This window comes from Neomonachus schauinslandi, chromosome 3 (assembly GCF_002201575.2).
Source record: "Neomonachus schauinslandi chromosome 3, ASM220157v2, whole genome shotgun sequence".
Lineage (NCBI taxonomy): Eukaryota > Metazoa > Chordata > Mammalia > Carnivora > Phocidae > Neomonachus > Neomonachus schauinslandi.
In genome coordinates this window covers 53329734-53343395 of record NC_058405.1, presented here as the reverse complement: position 1 = coordinate 53343395, position 13662 = coordinate 53329734, and the positions used below count along the sequence as shown (strand labels likewise).

At 40.4% G+C, this 13662-nt stretch overlaps 1 protein-coding gene across 1 annotated transcript in view; it reads left to right on the top strand.

The window, feature by feature from the left end:
- Positions 1 to 359: 359 nt before the first annotated feature.
- EPSTI1 (epithelial stromal interaction 1) overlaps positions 360 to 13662 on the top strand; it is an 86583-nt gene continuing 73280 nt past the window's right edge. The window contains exon 1 of the mRNA XM_021697927.1: positions 360 to 673. Within this exon, the coding sequence (XP_021553602.1) occupies positions 495 to 673 (179 nt within the window). The 5' untranslated portion in view covers positions 360 to 494. The remainder of the gene's footprint in view (positions 674 to 13662) is intronic.

Sequence of the window (13662 nt, the reverse complement as noted above, 5' to 3'; positions counted from 1 at the left end):
TGATTTTATTTATTCACCTGATCTCTGGCGTCCGAAGGTTAATATATGGTTCACGGGCTCAGATATCCAGCAGCAACCACAAATTAGGGTTACCTGTTCAACAGTCCCTAAAGTATCTTTCAGGATTCTAGGTCCCTTGCGGCTGCTGCTCGCTCACAAGGTGTCGGCGGCTGATGACAGTTCTCTTTACTATGCTCTAAGGTGGTTGTGGGACCTTAAACCGACTCGCTGAGAGCGGCCGAGCCAGCTCCACTCCGCACCCGGGGCCGGGGCGGCGCAGCGGGAGCTGTTACCGGGGATAAGGTCAGAGGGCACCTGAAGAGAGCGTCGATGGGGAAGTCCTTTGGGGCGGGCGCAGCTGCAGCTGGTAGCGGGAAATCGAAACTCAAGCTGTTAAAACCGCTGCCCCTGCCCTTCGGAATCGCATCTCGAGACTAAGCGTCCCAGCCCGCATCCCTCCCGCAGCGGGCGCCGGGACCCGTGGACTCAGAGCTATGTTCACCCGCACTCGGGTGATGGGCTCCGGGCTCGGCGCCTCTCCCGCCCCCGGCCGGGCCCGGGACCCCCCTGGGCGGCGCCCGGAGCCAGGCAGGCTGCAAGGTCCCAGACGCGGGGTGGAGGCGGCGCCCCAGAGCCCCGCGCAGGAGAGCCCGGGGCTCGCGGGCCAGCGGCTGTAAGTACTTCACAACCTGTTTTGGGGGCGGGAGCCCAGGCCTCAAACATACTCACAAGCACTCTCTTGATCCCTGGAGTTTGAAACCACCGGGGCCCAGTAAGAGGGTTTTTGAGAGACTGCAGCCTTATTTGCCTACACAAAAAGCCTTCAGAAATTATTACCTTAGGGCGCCTGGGTGGCTCAGTTGGTTAAGCGACTGCCTTCGGCTCAGGTCATGATCCTGGAGTCCCTGGATCGAGTCCCGCATCGGGCTCCCTGCTCGGCGGGGAGTCTGCTTCGCCCTCTGACCCTCCCCCCTCTCATGTGCTCTCTCTCATTCTCTCTCTCAAATAAATAAATAAAATCTTAAAAAAAAAAAAAGAAATTATTACCTTATAAATTGAGCGTGCCAGTCTGCGGGTCTTTACTAAATGTCTGAGCTCCAGTTCCTTGCAAGAACACTGCTTTCTTGATTCTTGTGACTGGCTACAGGATTGAAAAGATGTATGTAGAAATCGCTAAGCTTCTTAATAACTTTCCAGGTATCTCCAGAACTCACACTCTTTAACTAGTATGAAATTTTTTTTTCCTTCCTGTTTTAAAAAATCCGGGCCCTAAATGATGCCGGGGTAGGGGTGGAGAGGAATGTGTTAGGGGGTAGAGGATCCAAATGCTGCCTCTGGGAGCACGCTTGCATCTCAACAAAGTTCCCAGATAAACCACCTCTTAGGACCAGAGCCGTGAGGCTGGGTGAGGTCGAGAGTGGCTACAGGGTTTCCTGTCCTGGCATGGGTAGGTGCTCTATACAAGAACCGTTACAGGTAACTTTTATCTTGGTCTTCGGTTCAGGGTCTCCAGTTGGTACCCCGAAACATTTTGCTATGCCTTGTCAGTGATCCTCTTTCTTCCCAGTGGAAGGAAATTCTTTAACACAATAATGTGGGGTACACAGTGCTTCGGAAGCCCTGCCTCTGTCAACTGGAATTGTCCTGGTGGTTTCATTTTCATTCCCCCCTTTCCATCAACTCTTAGTCACACGAAAGACATGCTGGTTGCTAAGGAACCGCATATGACCTTAGGACCGGTAAACAGTAGATTTTCTTTCATCCTTAACTTTTGAAAGAATTCATAAGTACTGGGCTTTTAATATTATCCAGCTTAGGGTTACCTTAGATGGGGTGGGTGACCTGGGTGATTTCAGTTGGAGATTGCTTCATTTCTCTCCTTTGCAGAATGAGAGGTGTCCTGCTACAATAGACATTCATTAGTTTCAAGTAATCTACATCTCAGTAAGCTGTAGCATTTAATGTAGTAGAGATCATGGGCATACAGTCTCATGTTGATGATGAACACTCTTTATATGTCTTTTTCTTCTATTAAAGAGCATCTACTAAGATATAACCATTTAGTTGCAAGCTCTTACCAACTCATAAATATTAGTGGTTGCATCTATCTGTTTTTATTTGATTGTAAGTTACCCCAGAATCTTGCTGGATGAAATTGCTCAGAAAGGGGCAGTTTTCTAATTAATTGTCCAGGCCTCAATACCTGAAGACCTCACTGCATACCATTTTGTGATTTTTAAGATTTGCTAATAGACCATTAGAGAGCACATGGAAGGAGTTCAGTTAGTTTTCCTGGAACTGACTTATTTATTTATAAAAGATTTATTTGAGAGAGAGAGAGAGAGAGCGAGAAGGGCAGGGAGAGGGAGAGAAAGTCTCAAGCAGATTCCACACTGAGTGTGGAGCCAGATGGGGACTTGATCCCAGAACCCTGAGATCATGAACTGAGCTGAAACTAAAAGTCAAACGCTTAACCAACTAAGCCACCCAGGTGCCCCTATTTATTTATTTTAAAAATTGAACCAGTTGCAATAAGTAGAGCATTATAAGAGACATTCCCCTTTAGGTGTTTATTTTTATTTTTTAAAGATTTTATTTACTTATTTGACAGAGAGCGAGACAGCGAGAGAGAGAACACAAAGAGGGGGAGTGGGAGAGGGAGAAGCAGGCTTCCCGCTGAGCAGGGAGCCCGATGCGGGGCTTGATCCCAGGACCCTGGGATCATGACCTGAGCTGAAGGCAGACGCTTGACTGAGCCACCCAGGCGCCCCATCCCTTTTAGGTGTTTAATATCTAAGATCCTGTTTGGACCACTCTGAATTCTTACATCTCCATCAATCACTTCTATTTACTGTTTATTCCCACTTGTCTCCTTTAATGGAACTGGAAAACCAAGGAAAATGGTTGCCTGGTAAATAACATCTTAGTAAAATTCACACATACACTAAAGCCATTAAGAAGGGGGTTTAATTTGGGGCACCTGGGTGGCTCAGTTGGTTAAGCATCTGCTTTTGGCTCAGGTCATGATCCCAAGGTCCTGGAAGAGTCCCACGTTGGGCTCCCTGCCCAGGAGGGAGCCTGCTTCTCCCTCTCCTCCCTGCTCATGCTCTCTCTCACTATCTCTGTCTTTCTCTCTCTCAAATAAATAAATAACATCTTTAAAAAAAGGGGGGGAGTTTAATTTATTCATTTTTTTAATTTTTGGAGCGGAATTACAGCCTTTTCTGATGGGAAATAAAGAAAAAGGACGTATTAAGTGCTTAATAAGCTTCATTTGTTCACTTTCAATATGAGCTTATTTATATGATAAAGGATTGAGATTTAACCTTGTATTGTGTGCATCCTTCCATTAATTCATTAGGGAAGCGCCAGTGTAGGCATGGGAGCATGGGCTTTGAGGACAGATGCACTTGGGTCCACATTCTAATTCTGCCATTAATTGCTCTCTGAACGTCAACACGGTGCTTAACTACTTTATGCCTTAGTTTCCTCATTGCTTAAAATGAGATAATACCAACCTTTGAGGGTTTCTTTGTTTTTGCATGTGTGTATGCATAAAATGTAACGTCATGCCTAGCGGAAAGGAAATGTCCAGTTAAGTGTTGGGTGCTGAAAGCCTTGAATTCATTTAACAAATGTTTATTGATCAAGTGCCATGCTGTCACCCTGAAGTGGAGTGTTTGTACCTTGTAAAAATACACTGATTTAAAACACCTGCTTACATATAAATTAGAGATTTCAAGGCAATCTTTTACAATTTTTTTTTTAAAGATTTTTTATTTATTTATCTGAGAGAGAGAATGGGAGACAGAGAGCATGAGAGGGGGAGGATCAGAGCTCGGAGAAGCAGACTCCCCGCCGAGCAGGGAGCCCGATGCGGGACTCGATCCCGGGACTCCAGGATCACGACCTGAGCCGAAGGCAGTCGCCCAACCAACTGAGCCACCCAGGCGCCCCAATCTTTTACAATTTTAAATGACTTCTGAGACTCTCTAATGGACTCTGAGGCAAGGCTGTGTTCTGACTATATTTGGATTTAAGTAATTATAAGTGCTAATTCATATCGGCTTTCCCAATTATTTTTAGTTGGTGATTTTTCTCTTCTCCCTAAATATCATAAGCCATCTATACAGATTTAAAGAGAAAAAAGCTCATATATACTTCAAATCCAAAGTAACACTTTCCCTTTCAATATTTTGATTTTTTTTTGGGTAAATATCTCATACTCACTTCTATAATATCTAGATAAGTATAAGAATAAAGTGTGGGATGGGGCGCCTGGGTGGCTCAGTTGGTTAAGCGACTGCCTTCAGCTCAGGTCATGATTCTGGAGTCCCGGGATGAGTCCCACATCAGGCTCCCTGCTCAGCGGGGAGCCTGCTTCTCCCTCTGACCTTCCTCCTTCTCATGCTCTCTGTCTCTCATTGTCTCTCTCACAAATAAATAAAATCTTAAAAAAAAAAAATTTAAAGAATAAAGCCTGGGTTTTTCTGGAAGGGGTTTTCACCTGACTTTACCCACTTCTGGGCAATAGGCTCTTATCTGTGATAGCAACACAGGGTTCACTTCATTCAGAGGCCAGCCTATAATCATACCTGGAAGTGGTCCTTTAGCGTGATGCTGTTTAAAGGAAATAAAAAGATATTCTAAAAATGAACCTGTAATGTGCAATTTTGCTATACAGTTTACATCAGATGAACTGAATTTGTATATAAATTAACATATTTGCAGCCTACAGTACACTAAGAACTGAAGAGACTTAAGGATGGGCAATAATAATAGCAAACACATGAAATGCTTAGTATGTGAAAGTGCATTGTGTGTATTCTCTCTTTCAGGCCTCACAAGAACCATATAAGAGGATCTCTAGCTTTGGATATTTAATTAAAAATTTAGGAACAAATAACTACTCAACAGAAGATAAGCCCTTAGGTAGCTTATAGTCTAATTGAAGGGGCAGACAGTGATTAGATAATTACAGGAATGACTCTTCATATGCACTATAAAGGAAAACCAGAGTCTGAGCTAGTCTTGGGAGCCTGAGAAGTGTTCCCAAGAAGTAATGTTCGAGCTGCAATCTACAGGATAATTGGGAGTTGTGTGTTTTTTTGCTGACATCATACATTATTCCAACACCAACCAACTTCAATTCAGTTCGGACACTACCCCGAGTTAGCACAGACCCCAAGGATTAGGGCCCAGTCTCACAAGACTGCCCCTGTTTCAGACACCAGCCACAAATGGGGTCCCCAAACTACCCACACTTCTGCCTGGCTGACTACAAATGTGGGTGTTTCCATGACCTCTCCTCCCCCAGTTTGATAATTCATTAGAACAAATCACAGAAATCACGGAAACTCCTATACTTACGATTACTGTTTTATTATAAAGGGTACAACTTAGGAATAGCCAAATAGAAGAGATGCATAGGGCAAGATATGGGGGTGGGGTGTTGCCCAGAACTGCCATACCCTGTCTGGATGGGCCACCCTCTCAGCACTTTGATGTGCTCACCAATCTAGAAGGTCCTCAGTCCTTATTCAAGAATATTTATTCCAGCTTCATTACACAGGCGTAACTGATTAAAGCATTGGCCACTGAGTTCATCACTGAACTCAATCTCTAGCTCCTTTCCCCTCCCCAGAGCTGTCAGAGGGGCAGACCTGAACGTTGTAACCCTCTAAGCATACGGTTGGTTTTCCTGGCAAATAGCTTCCATCCTAAAGCATTCTGGGGTCATCTCATCAGCATACAATCAACACTCTTATCACTTGGAATCCCAAGGATTTTTGGAGTTCTGTGCCAGGAACCAGGGACAAAGACTAAGTTTTTACATTTTGTGGTGCCACAGGAGTTTATATAGCCTCTGTGGCAGCCAGGGAAACTTGCTATCCAGGTCTCCTTCAAAAGAACTTACTGTGGGAAGCATAGTCCACTGACAGCCCCAGCTGCAACCCCTTTGTCTATTATACCCTTTGTACTGGGAGCACACTGATTCTGCATTCTTCCAGCCAGTGTCTGAACATTCCAGGGTGCTAGTGTCAGCCTAGTCCTGGCCCAGATGGGACTCCTCTATTGGGCAACTTTTGCCAGAAGATTCCCATAGATACACCACACCCCTGATTACAATAGCTTAGACACTACGTCTTTTGAAGTGCTATGTAATTGTACTGGGGAAACCCACTCCTTTTTCTTATTTCCTCCCTTTGGGGCTCCAGTTTCCTTATTTCCCTACTCAAACTTCAAAACTTTTCCCAGTTTGCTGTGCTCCAGGGAAGGGAATAACCCTGGTAACTGATACTTTTCTTTCCCTTCATCCTCGAAGTCTCAAGGGACAGTGAAGGGAGAATAAAGATGGCTTGGTAAGACCACTTATTAATGGCCAATTCCCAATTTCTCTCTTTTCCTCTTCAAGAACACTGTGTTACATTAGTATTAAGTATTTTATACATAGAAGGTGGGATATAAAGTGGAATATATGATAACATCATTAAGTTATAGTGTTCAATTTCCGTGAACATCACCATCTAATAATCGTTGAGTATATTCTGAGTCCTGAAGTATAATATCTTATGTCCAAGACAGATCATCAAAAACTTCTTAGGTCATTCTTGATTCACCTCATTTCAATCCGAACTAGCCACATAAAATAGTCTTAAATTAAGTGCAAGTTTTTACAAACTTATGAGAGCCTATGAGAACTGCTTTCACTATTTCTTTTTCACTGCAATGCCCCAGAGTTTTCTTCTGAATCCTCATATGAGTGTGAGAAAATAAGCTTTTGCCTATAGATGTTAAATGGCATGAAAGCATCAGGCTATCACTCCTCCCTGGGGCTAGTGAGCTGAATAATGTCGAATTTCCTTTAAGTGCTATAAAATAATAGTACATAGGAAGAGAAAAATCTATGATTGATTCTGATGAGTAATCTTCTTGACAGCTTAATATAGATGGCTATTCATTAGAGGACTATAACTCAATCTTCAGACAAGGCTCATAAGCATTCAGAAAGTCTGTAAAACAACAGATAGTGTTTAACTCTTAATGATAATTATATGGCTCGATGAGCTTGTTAGGTGTCTCAGTGATTACTATATTCTACTAGCAACCTAATCAGTAGAACTCTGCCTATTTGACTTATTTTTGAAATGAAAAATGTGGCAAAGCATACCAATACTGTAGTAGCTTAAAGTCAATTACTTGTGACCTAGAATAGTCAAACTGGGTACCCCGAGAGAATAAAACCAAAATAACAATCAATAGCTGGAACTCTTACATCTTGGACTCTTAACCATGTGCTAGACCTTGTACTACACATGTCATATAATTCCTTTTTCTCATCACGATAAACACTTGGCCACTTTACAGTTGAAGAAACTGAGTCTTGAGAGATTAAATGATTTCCCAAGGTCTCATGGCTTTTTTTAAATGATAGAACCAGCATTCCAACCTAAGTCTATCTACCAAAGTCTAGATCCTGAAATGAGATGGAGCTGGAGGGAGGAAGTGGCAGTATAGCTGGCTAAGTTCCCATCAGTCGTCATTATTTTCACATCAAGAAAATAGAAATTCTATAGGCTAAAGGGAGTGATGCTATAGAAACAGTGATGTGACATTTACAGCTTTAAAATTCTTTGGATAGAGAAGTAGTTTACAAGAGTCAAGTTTCTGTGGGGATTCTCTTGTCTCTGCTGCTTTTCTTAAATGACAGTTTGGCGGGCTTGAACAATTCTCTCACCATCCCCTCACCATCCCTGTTTATGAGCAACCTAAACAACACCCCGCCTCCCGGTGATCTTTCAGACTTCTGACCATAGGCCAGAGTAAGCAATTCATTTGACATTCATGATATTGGACATGTGTGGGTATATATGAGTTTATATATAGCAGAAAAAAAATTCACAACTCTCACCCTTACTGTGCGTGATGCACTCTGACATTTTCTACTCTCATTCATTAAAAATAAACCCATTAAATTGGTTTTATGACCCATTAGTGGGTTACATGTGTGGTGTGAAAAAACATAGCTCTGTGCATGGCAGAAGAGATTGCTGGAGTGGATGGAAAGAAAAGACATTTTGGTTTGCTTAGGTCCAATTTATCTTCCTGTTTATACAGGAGGGTAGAAATTATGGTTCTGTTTAGAACGAATTTCCAACTTTTCTGTACTAGATTTCACTCCTCTGTATGGAATGCATTTGCAGTCTGCCAAGTCTTAGGGAGCAATCATTTTTGCTCAAATACAATATCAAAAATGAGTGGGCATTTCTCAAAAAGTCTTTGACAGCTGAAACAGTGAAACAATAAATCAACAGGATGATGAAAGCATGAAAAAACATAATACCTATAATAATCAGTAGAAGCATAGCAGAAATGAGAAAAAAGAAACTTAGTTCAATTACCCAGTAAGGTTATTTAATTCAAAGTCAGTAGAGTGCTGTAAGGTTTTACATATTGTTAAGGTTAATTGCATCTATTCCGAATCTATTTGAATCTGAAACAAAAGCTTAACAGGAAAAAAATCATCAAAGGGAGAAGACTGCATTTCAAGGGTCTGTTCTATATCAGAGAATCAGCTAATGATGATCTTCCTTTGTTCTGTAATGTTTGTAATTCCCCCCCTCAAATATGAACACTTAAAAGGCAATCCATTAAAGTCCTATAGAAAAACTAAAGACATTGATCATCATTAAAACTCAAGGGCTAGTATGGCCCAGTGTTTGTTTTACTGTGGCACCAGAGAGAGTGGAACTCCTGTGCTACCTAATCTTGTAAGAAAATCTGAGCCCCTGCTTGAAGTCTTTATTTTAAATATTTCCTCATTAAAAATCTTCAGAATATTTTCCCCGATTGTAAAAGTAAAGTTATATCTGCTTGTTATAAAAACCCAAACATTACAAAAATAATATAGAAAGTAAAAGTCCCCTGCAATTCTAATCCTTAGAAATAAACACTTCAAATGGTTTGATATGAAGACATCTTTATTTTTAAAGTGTAAATGTGCTCATTGATTCTTTATGCCAAGTAGAAAGTCTTAGAGCCATTACACTTTTTGATTTCTATTGCCAATAGAAGGTGACAGGCAGGAGAAGATATGTTCTTTTTCTAATCTTTATTTTAAAGTGTGATTGCTCACTATCCTATAGGCAGATACTGTTTTCACATTGGTTTATTATTTAACTGTGCAAGGAAACAACTCTTGTTCTAACAGTGGACTCTTAGATAATATCTTTTATGTAGTACTCTTCCCCAGAATATTTGACCTGAACATGTAATCATGAATAAATCATTTTCTCAAATCCAGATTGTGAGGTGTTCTATAAATTCTATAAGACAATTTACCTGGTGGGGCGCCTGGGTGGCTCAGTCGTTGGGCGTCTGCCTTCGGCTCAGGTCATGGTCCCAGGGTCCTGGGATCGAGCCCCACGTTGGGCTTCCTGCTCCGTGGGAAGCCTGCTTCTCCCTCTCCACTCCCCTGCTTGTGTTCCCTCTCTCGCTGTCTCTCTCTGTCAAATAAATAAATTCTTTAAAAAAAAAAAAAAAGACAATTTACCTGGTGTATTGGTCAGGGTTCTCCAGAGAAACAGAACTAAGAGATTATATATTTGTATACAGATACAAATATATACAATATATATTTGTATATATATAATCTAATATATAATATATATGCATATATAAAAGTACATATTATAAAGAGATTATTATAATAAATATTATATATAATATTTTAAAATATATATTATAAATCATTTTAGAATTATATAAATATATAATATATAACATATTTTTATATATAAAGAGATTATTATTTCATATATATATATAAAGAAATTTATTATAAGGCTATAAGGTATTGGCTCACATAATTATGAAGGCTGGGAAGTCCCATGATCTGTCATCTGCAAGCTAGAGACCTAGGAAAGCCAGTGTGTAGTTCCAAAACCTAAAAGCAGGAGAGCCCATGGTGTACATTCCCTTCCAAGTGTGGAGGCCCGAGAACCAGGAGCACCAACGGCAGAAGATTGATGTCTCAGGTCAGCCAATCAGGTCAACATTGGTTTCAACCTTCCTCTGCCTCCTTTGTTCTGCTGAGGCCGTCATTGGTTTGGATGATGCCCACCCACAATGGGAAGGGCCACCTGCTTTACTCAGACCATGGATTCTAATGCTTACATTTTTCAGAAACATCCTCACAAATGCACCCAGAAATCACGTTTAGCCAGGGTACCCTGTTGCCTGGTCAAGCTGACACAGAAATTAACCATCACACCTGGACTCTCCAGAAATGTTAGTCATGAAAGGTAGGAAACAGTCAAGGAAATGGTCCTGGATCACTGAAGTCTATAGAGACGTGTCAAACAACAGGCATGTGTAATCTGTGATTGGATCCAGGATGCGGTCAGGGTAGGGAAGAATATTCTAAACATTGGAACCATTTAGAAATTTGAATATAGAATAAATATATATTAATATTAATTCCCTTGGGTGTGATAGTTTTTTTTTTTTAAACCTGTAAGTAGGGGAATGTCTTTGTTCTTTTTTTTTTTTTAAAGATTTTATTTATTTACTTGACAGAGAGAGACACAGCGAGAGAGGGAACAAAAGCAGGGGGAGTGGGAGAGGGAGAAGCAGGCTTCCTGCTGAGCAGGGAGCCCAATACAGGGCTCGATCCCAGAACCCTGGGACCATGACCTGAGCCGAAGGCAGACGCTTAATGACTGAGCCACCCAGGCGTCCCGGGAATGTCTTTGTTCTTAAGAGATACATGCTGATGTGTTCAGGGTTATGTTACTGACTCTGCAGCTTACTTTCATATGATTCAGAAAAAACAAAGATGAGGAAAGTGAAAGAAGTGTGGCCAACCATTTACCAATTGGTAAATATAGGTAAATAGTATATGGGTTTTCATTTTACTAATATTTTAATTTTGCTTGTAGGCTTAAATTTTAAGATAAAAAATTGGGGAAAAATAATTTCAGATCATATTCTAAAGTTCATTGTACCTCTCTTTTCCTTTATTCTTTTGGAATCTGGAGAATTTAAAAGGAAGTTTGTCATGGAGCTGTATGCTTAAGATTTGTACAGTTTGTCCTATTATAGCTCAATAAATAATTTAGGGAAAAAACCTGGGCTCAGAACCATGTTATCTTTTACAGAAGACTATTTGCTAATCTTTAATGAACTATTTATCAACACCACTTTGTTTCATGCAGTGGTTCTTATTACTCCTAAGACACAGATTGAAGAAAAGAATCAGGAACTAGGATATAGATGTTAGAGAACAATGCCAGAACCAGGGTTGTAAAAAGACAATTAGAAAAACTAAATCGCATACATTGTGGAAGAAGATGGAGCAAAGAAATTCAGTCACAGCATGAAAAAGGAGATGTACTGTGATTTTGGGCTAGGTGTTATTACATATGGTGAAAGAGGTGGCATATATATGTTATACATAATTCTCATATTACAATTACATATAATAGATATCTGCAAATAGGTATCTTAAGCATAGATGGCTTTATTTGTTTCTCACCTATGAAATAAGTCTGAAGGTAGTTAGTCTAGGGGTGATGTAGTACAAATAGCAGGCAACCATAACAGAACATTTATTTTCTAGCATTGTTCTTTTTTTTTTTAAAAGATTTATTTATTTATTTGAGAGAGCGAGAATGAGAGAGAGAGAGTACATGAGGGGGGGGAGGGTTAGAGGGAGAAGCAGGCTCCTCGCTGAGCAGGGAGCCCAATGCGGGACTTGATCCAGGGACTCCAAGATCATGACCTGAGCTGAAGGCAGTTGCTTAACCAACTGAGCCACCCAGGTGCCCCTATTTTCTAGCATTGTTCTAAGGACTTTGTATCTGTACTCTAAGATGTAGATAGCTGTTATCCCCATTTCACAGGTGAAAAAATAGAAAAACTTAGTAAGTTGCTCAAAATTGTAGTTAGAAAATAACAGAATTAAGGTTTAAAACCAGGCAACTTGGCAATAGATTACCACTAATGTGGTGGTTTTATAGTCACAGGGCACCAGATGGCTTTTGTCCTTCTGCCATTTCTGACACATGTCTTCTGTATTCAAGTTGCCTCATTGACCAAGATAGCTGCTTGAGCACCAGCTACCACTTCAGTCTTCCACAAAGACTGGAAAGCAACAGAAAAGCCTTTCCTCTCTGTCTCCATCTAAAGGAGCTTTCCTAGAAATCCTTCTATATAGCTTCCACCTACATTTCAATTTCCCAAACTTAATAACACGGTCATACCTAGCTATGAAAAAGGTTGTGGACTGTAGTCTTTTAATTGGGTACATTGTCAACCTGATAATATAAAGGTGCCATTAGAAGGAGAAGGTGAAAATGAATTGTTGGGTAGAGTCAGCATCTTTCCTAGTTTGAGAATTGAGGAGAGTCAAACATAAGAGCAGACCTTAATCATTCAAACTGTTTCTGGGATTTCAGAAATGCAAATGGGATATCTAAGGAAGAAAAATTTAAATGTAGTCCACATTCCTGTTCAGAGTATTGATTTTAGAGGACAATTAGAGTTATCTTCTGGATAATATTCTGCGCAAAGCTTTATTTTTTTGCTTTGTACATCCTGCAGGTTTGTTTATAATAGTGAACAATTGAAACAACTGAAATAGTTAAGTGAGAGGTTATATTATGCTGCATCCATGTTCTGAAGTATTATGTAGCCATTTAATATTAAGCTTGTTACATGAATAGTTGGGAAAACCACTTATAACTGAAGACATAAAATTGGACTTAAGATATGATTGCAGCCGTGTAATAATAGGTACAGAATATAGATTGGACTGAAATTCACTCAAATAAAAGTAATCGTGGGGGTGCCTGGGTGGCTCAGTCGGTGAAGCATATGCCTTTGGTGCAGGGTCTTGGGATTGAGCCCCGCATCAGGGTCCCTGCTCCGCGGGGAGCCTTCTTCTCCCTCTCCCTCTGCCTGCTGCTTCCCCTGCTTCTGCTCTCTATCAAATAAATAAATAAAATCCTAAAAAAAAAAAAGTAATTGTGATCTCTGAGGGGTGGGATTATGAGCGACTTTTCAATATTTAAAAAATATATTTTTGTGCATTTTCATCTATAAGCATGTTTCCTTGAAAATCAAAATCAGAAATAAAAGATGAATTTTGTTTTTAAATGTTCTATGCAGAGATTTAGATATAAATCCCTCATGCCTTATATTTCTGGTTTTGTCCTTTAAGTTATAGATAATCTTGAGGAGCAATGGTTAAGACACGTGGACATAATCAGATCTTAGTCTATTAATAATAATAATAGAAAATGGGGACACCTGGATGGCTCAGTCAGTTAAGCATCTGCCTTCGGCTCAGGTCATGATCTCAGGGTCCTGGGATCGAGCCCCACATAGGGCTCCTTGCTCAGTGGGGAGCCTGCTTCTCTCTCTCCCTCTTCCCCTCCCTGCCACTTATGTATGCTCTCTCTCTCTTTCACAAATAAATAAATAAATAAATAAATAATATATATATATATATATATATATATATATACACACATATATATATAAAGAAAATGTACAACCATTGGTAAATATGTGGGTTTTATGCAAATGCAAATTTCCTTGTCACTAAGCTATTCTTAAAAGAATGTTTATCCCGAATATTCTCTTGTTGGAAAAGACAGT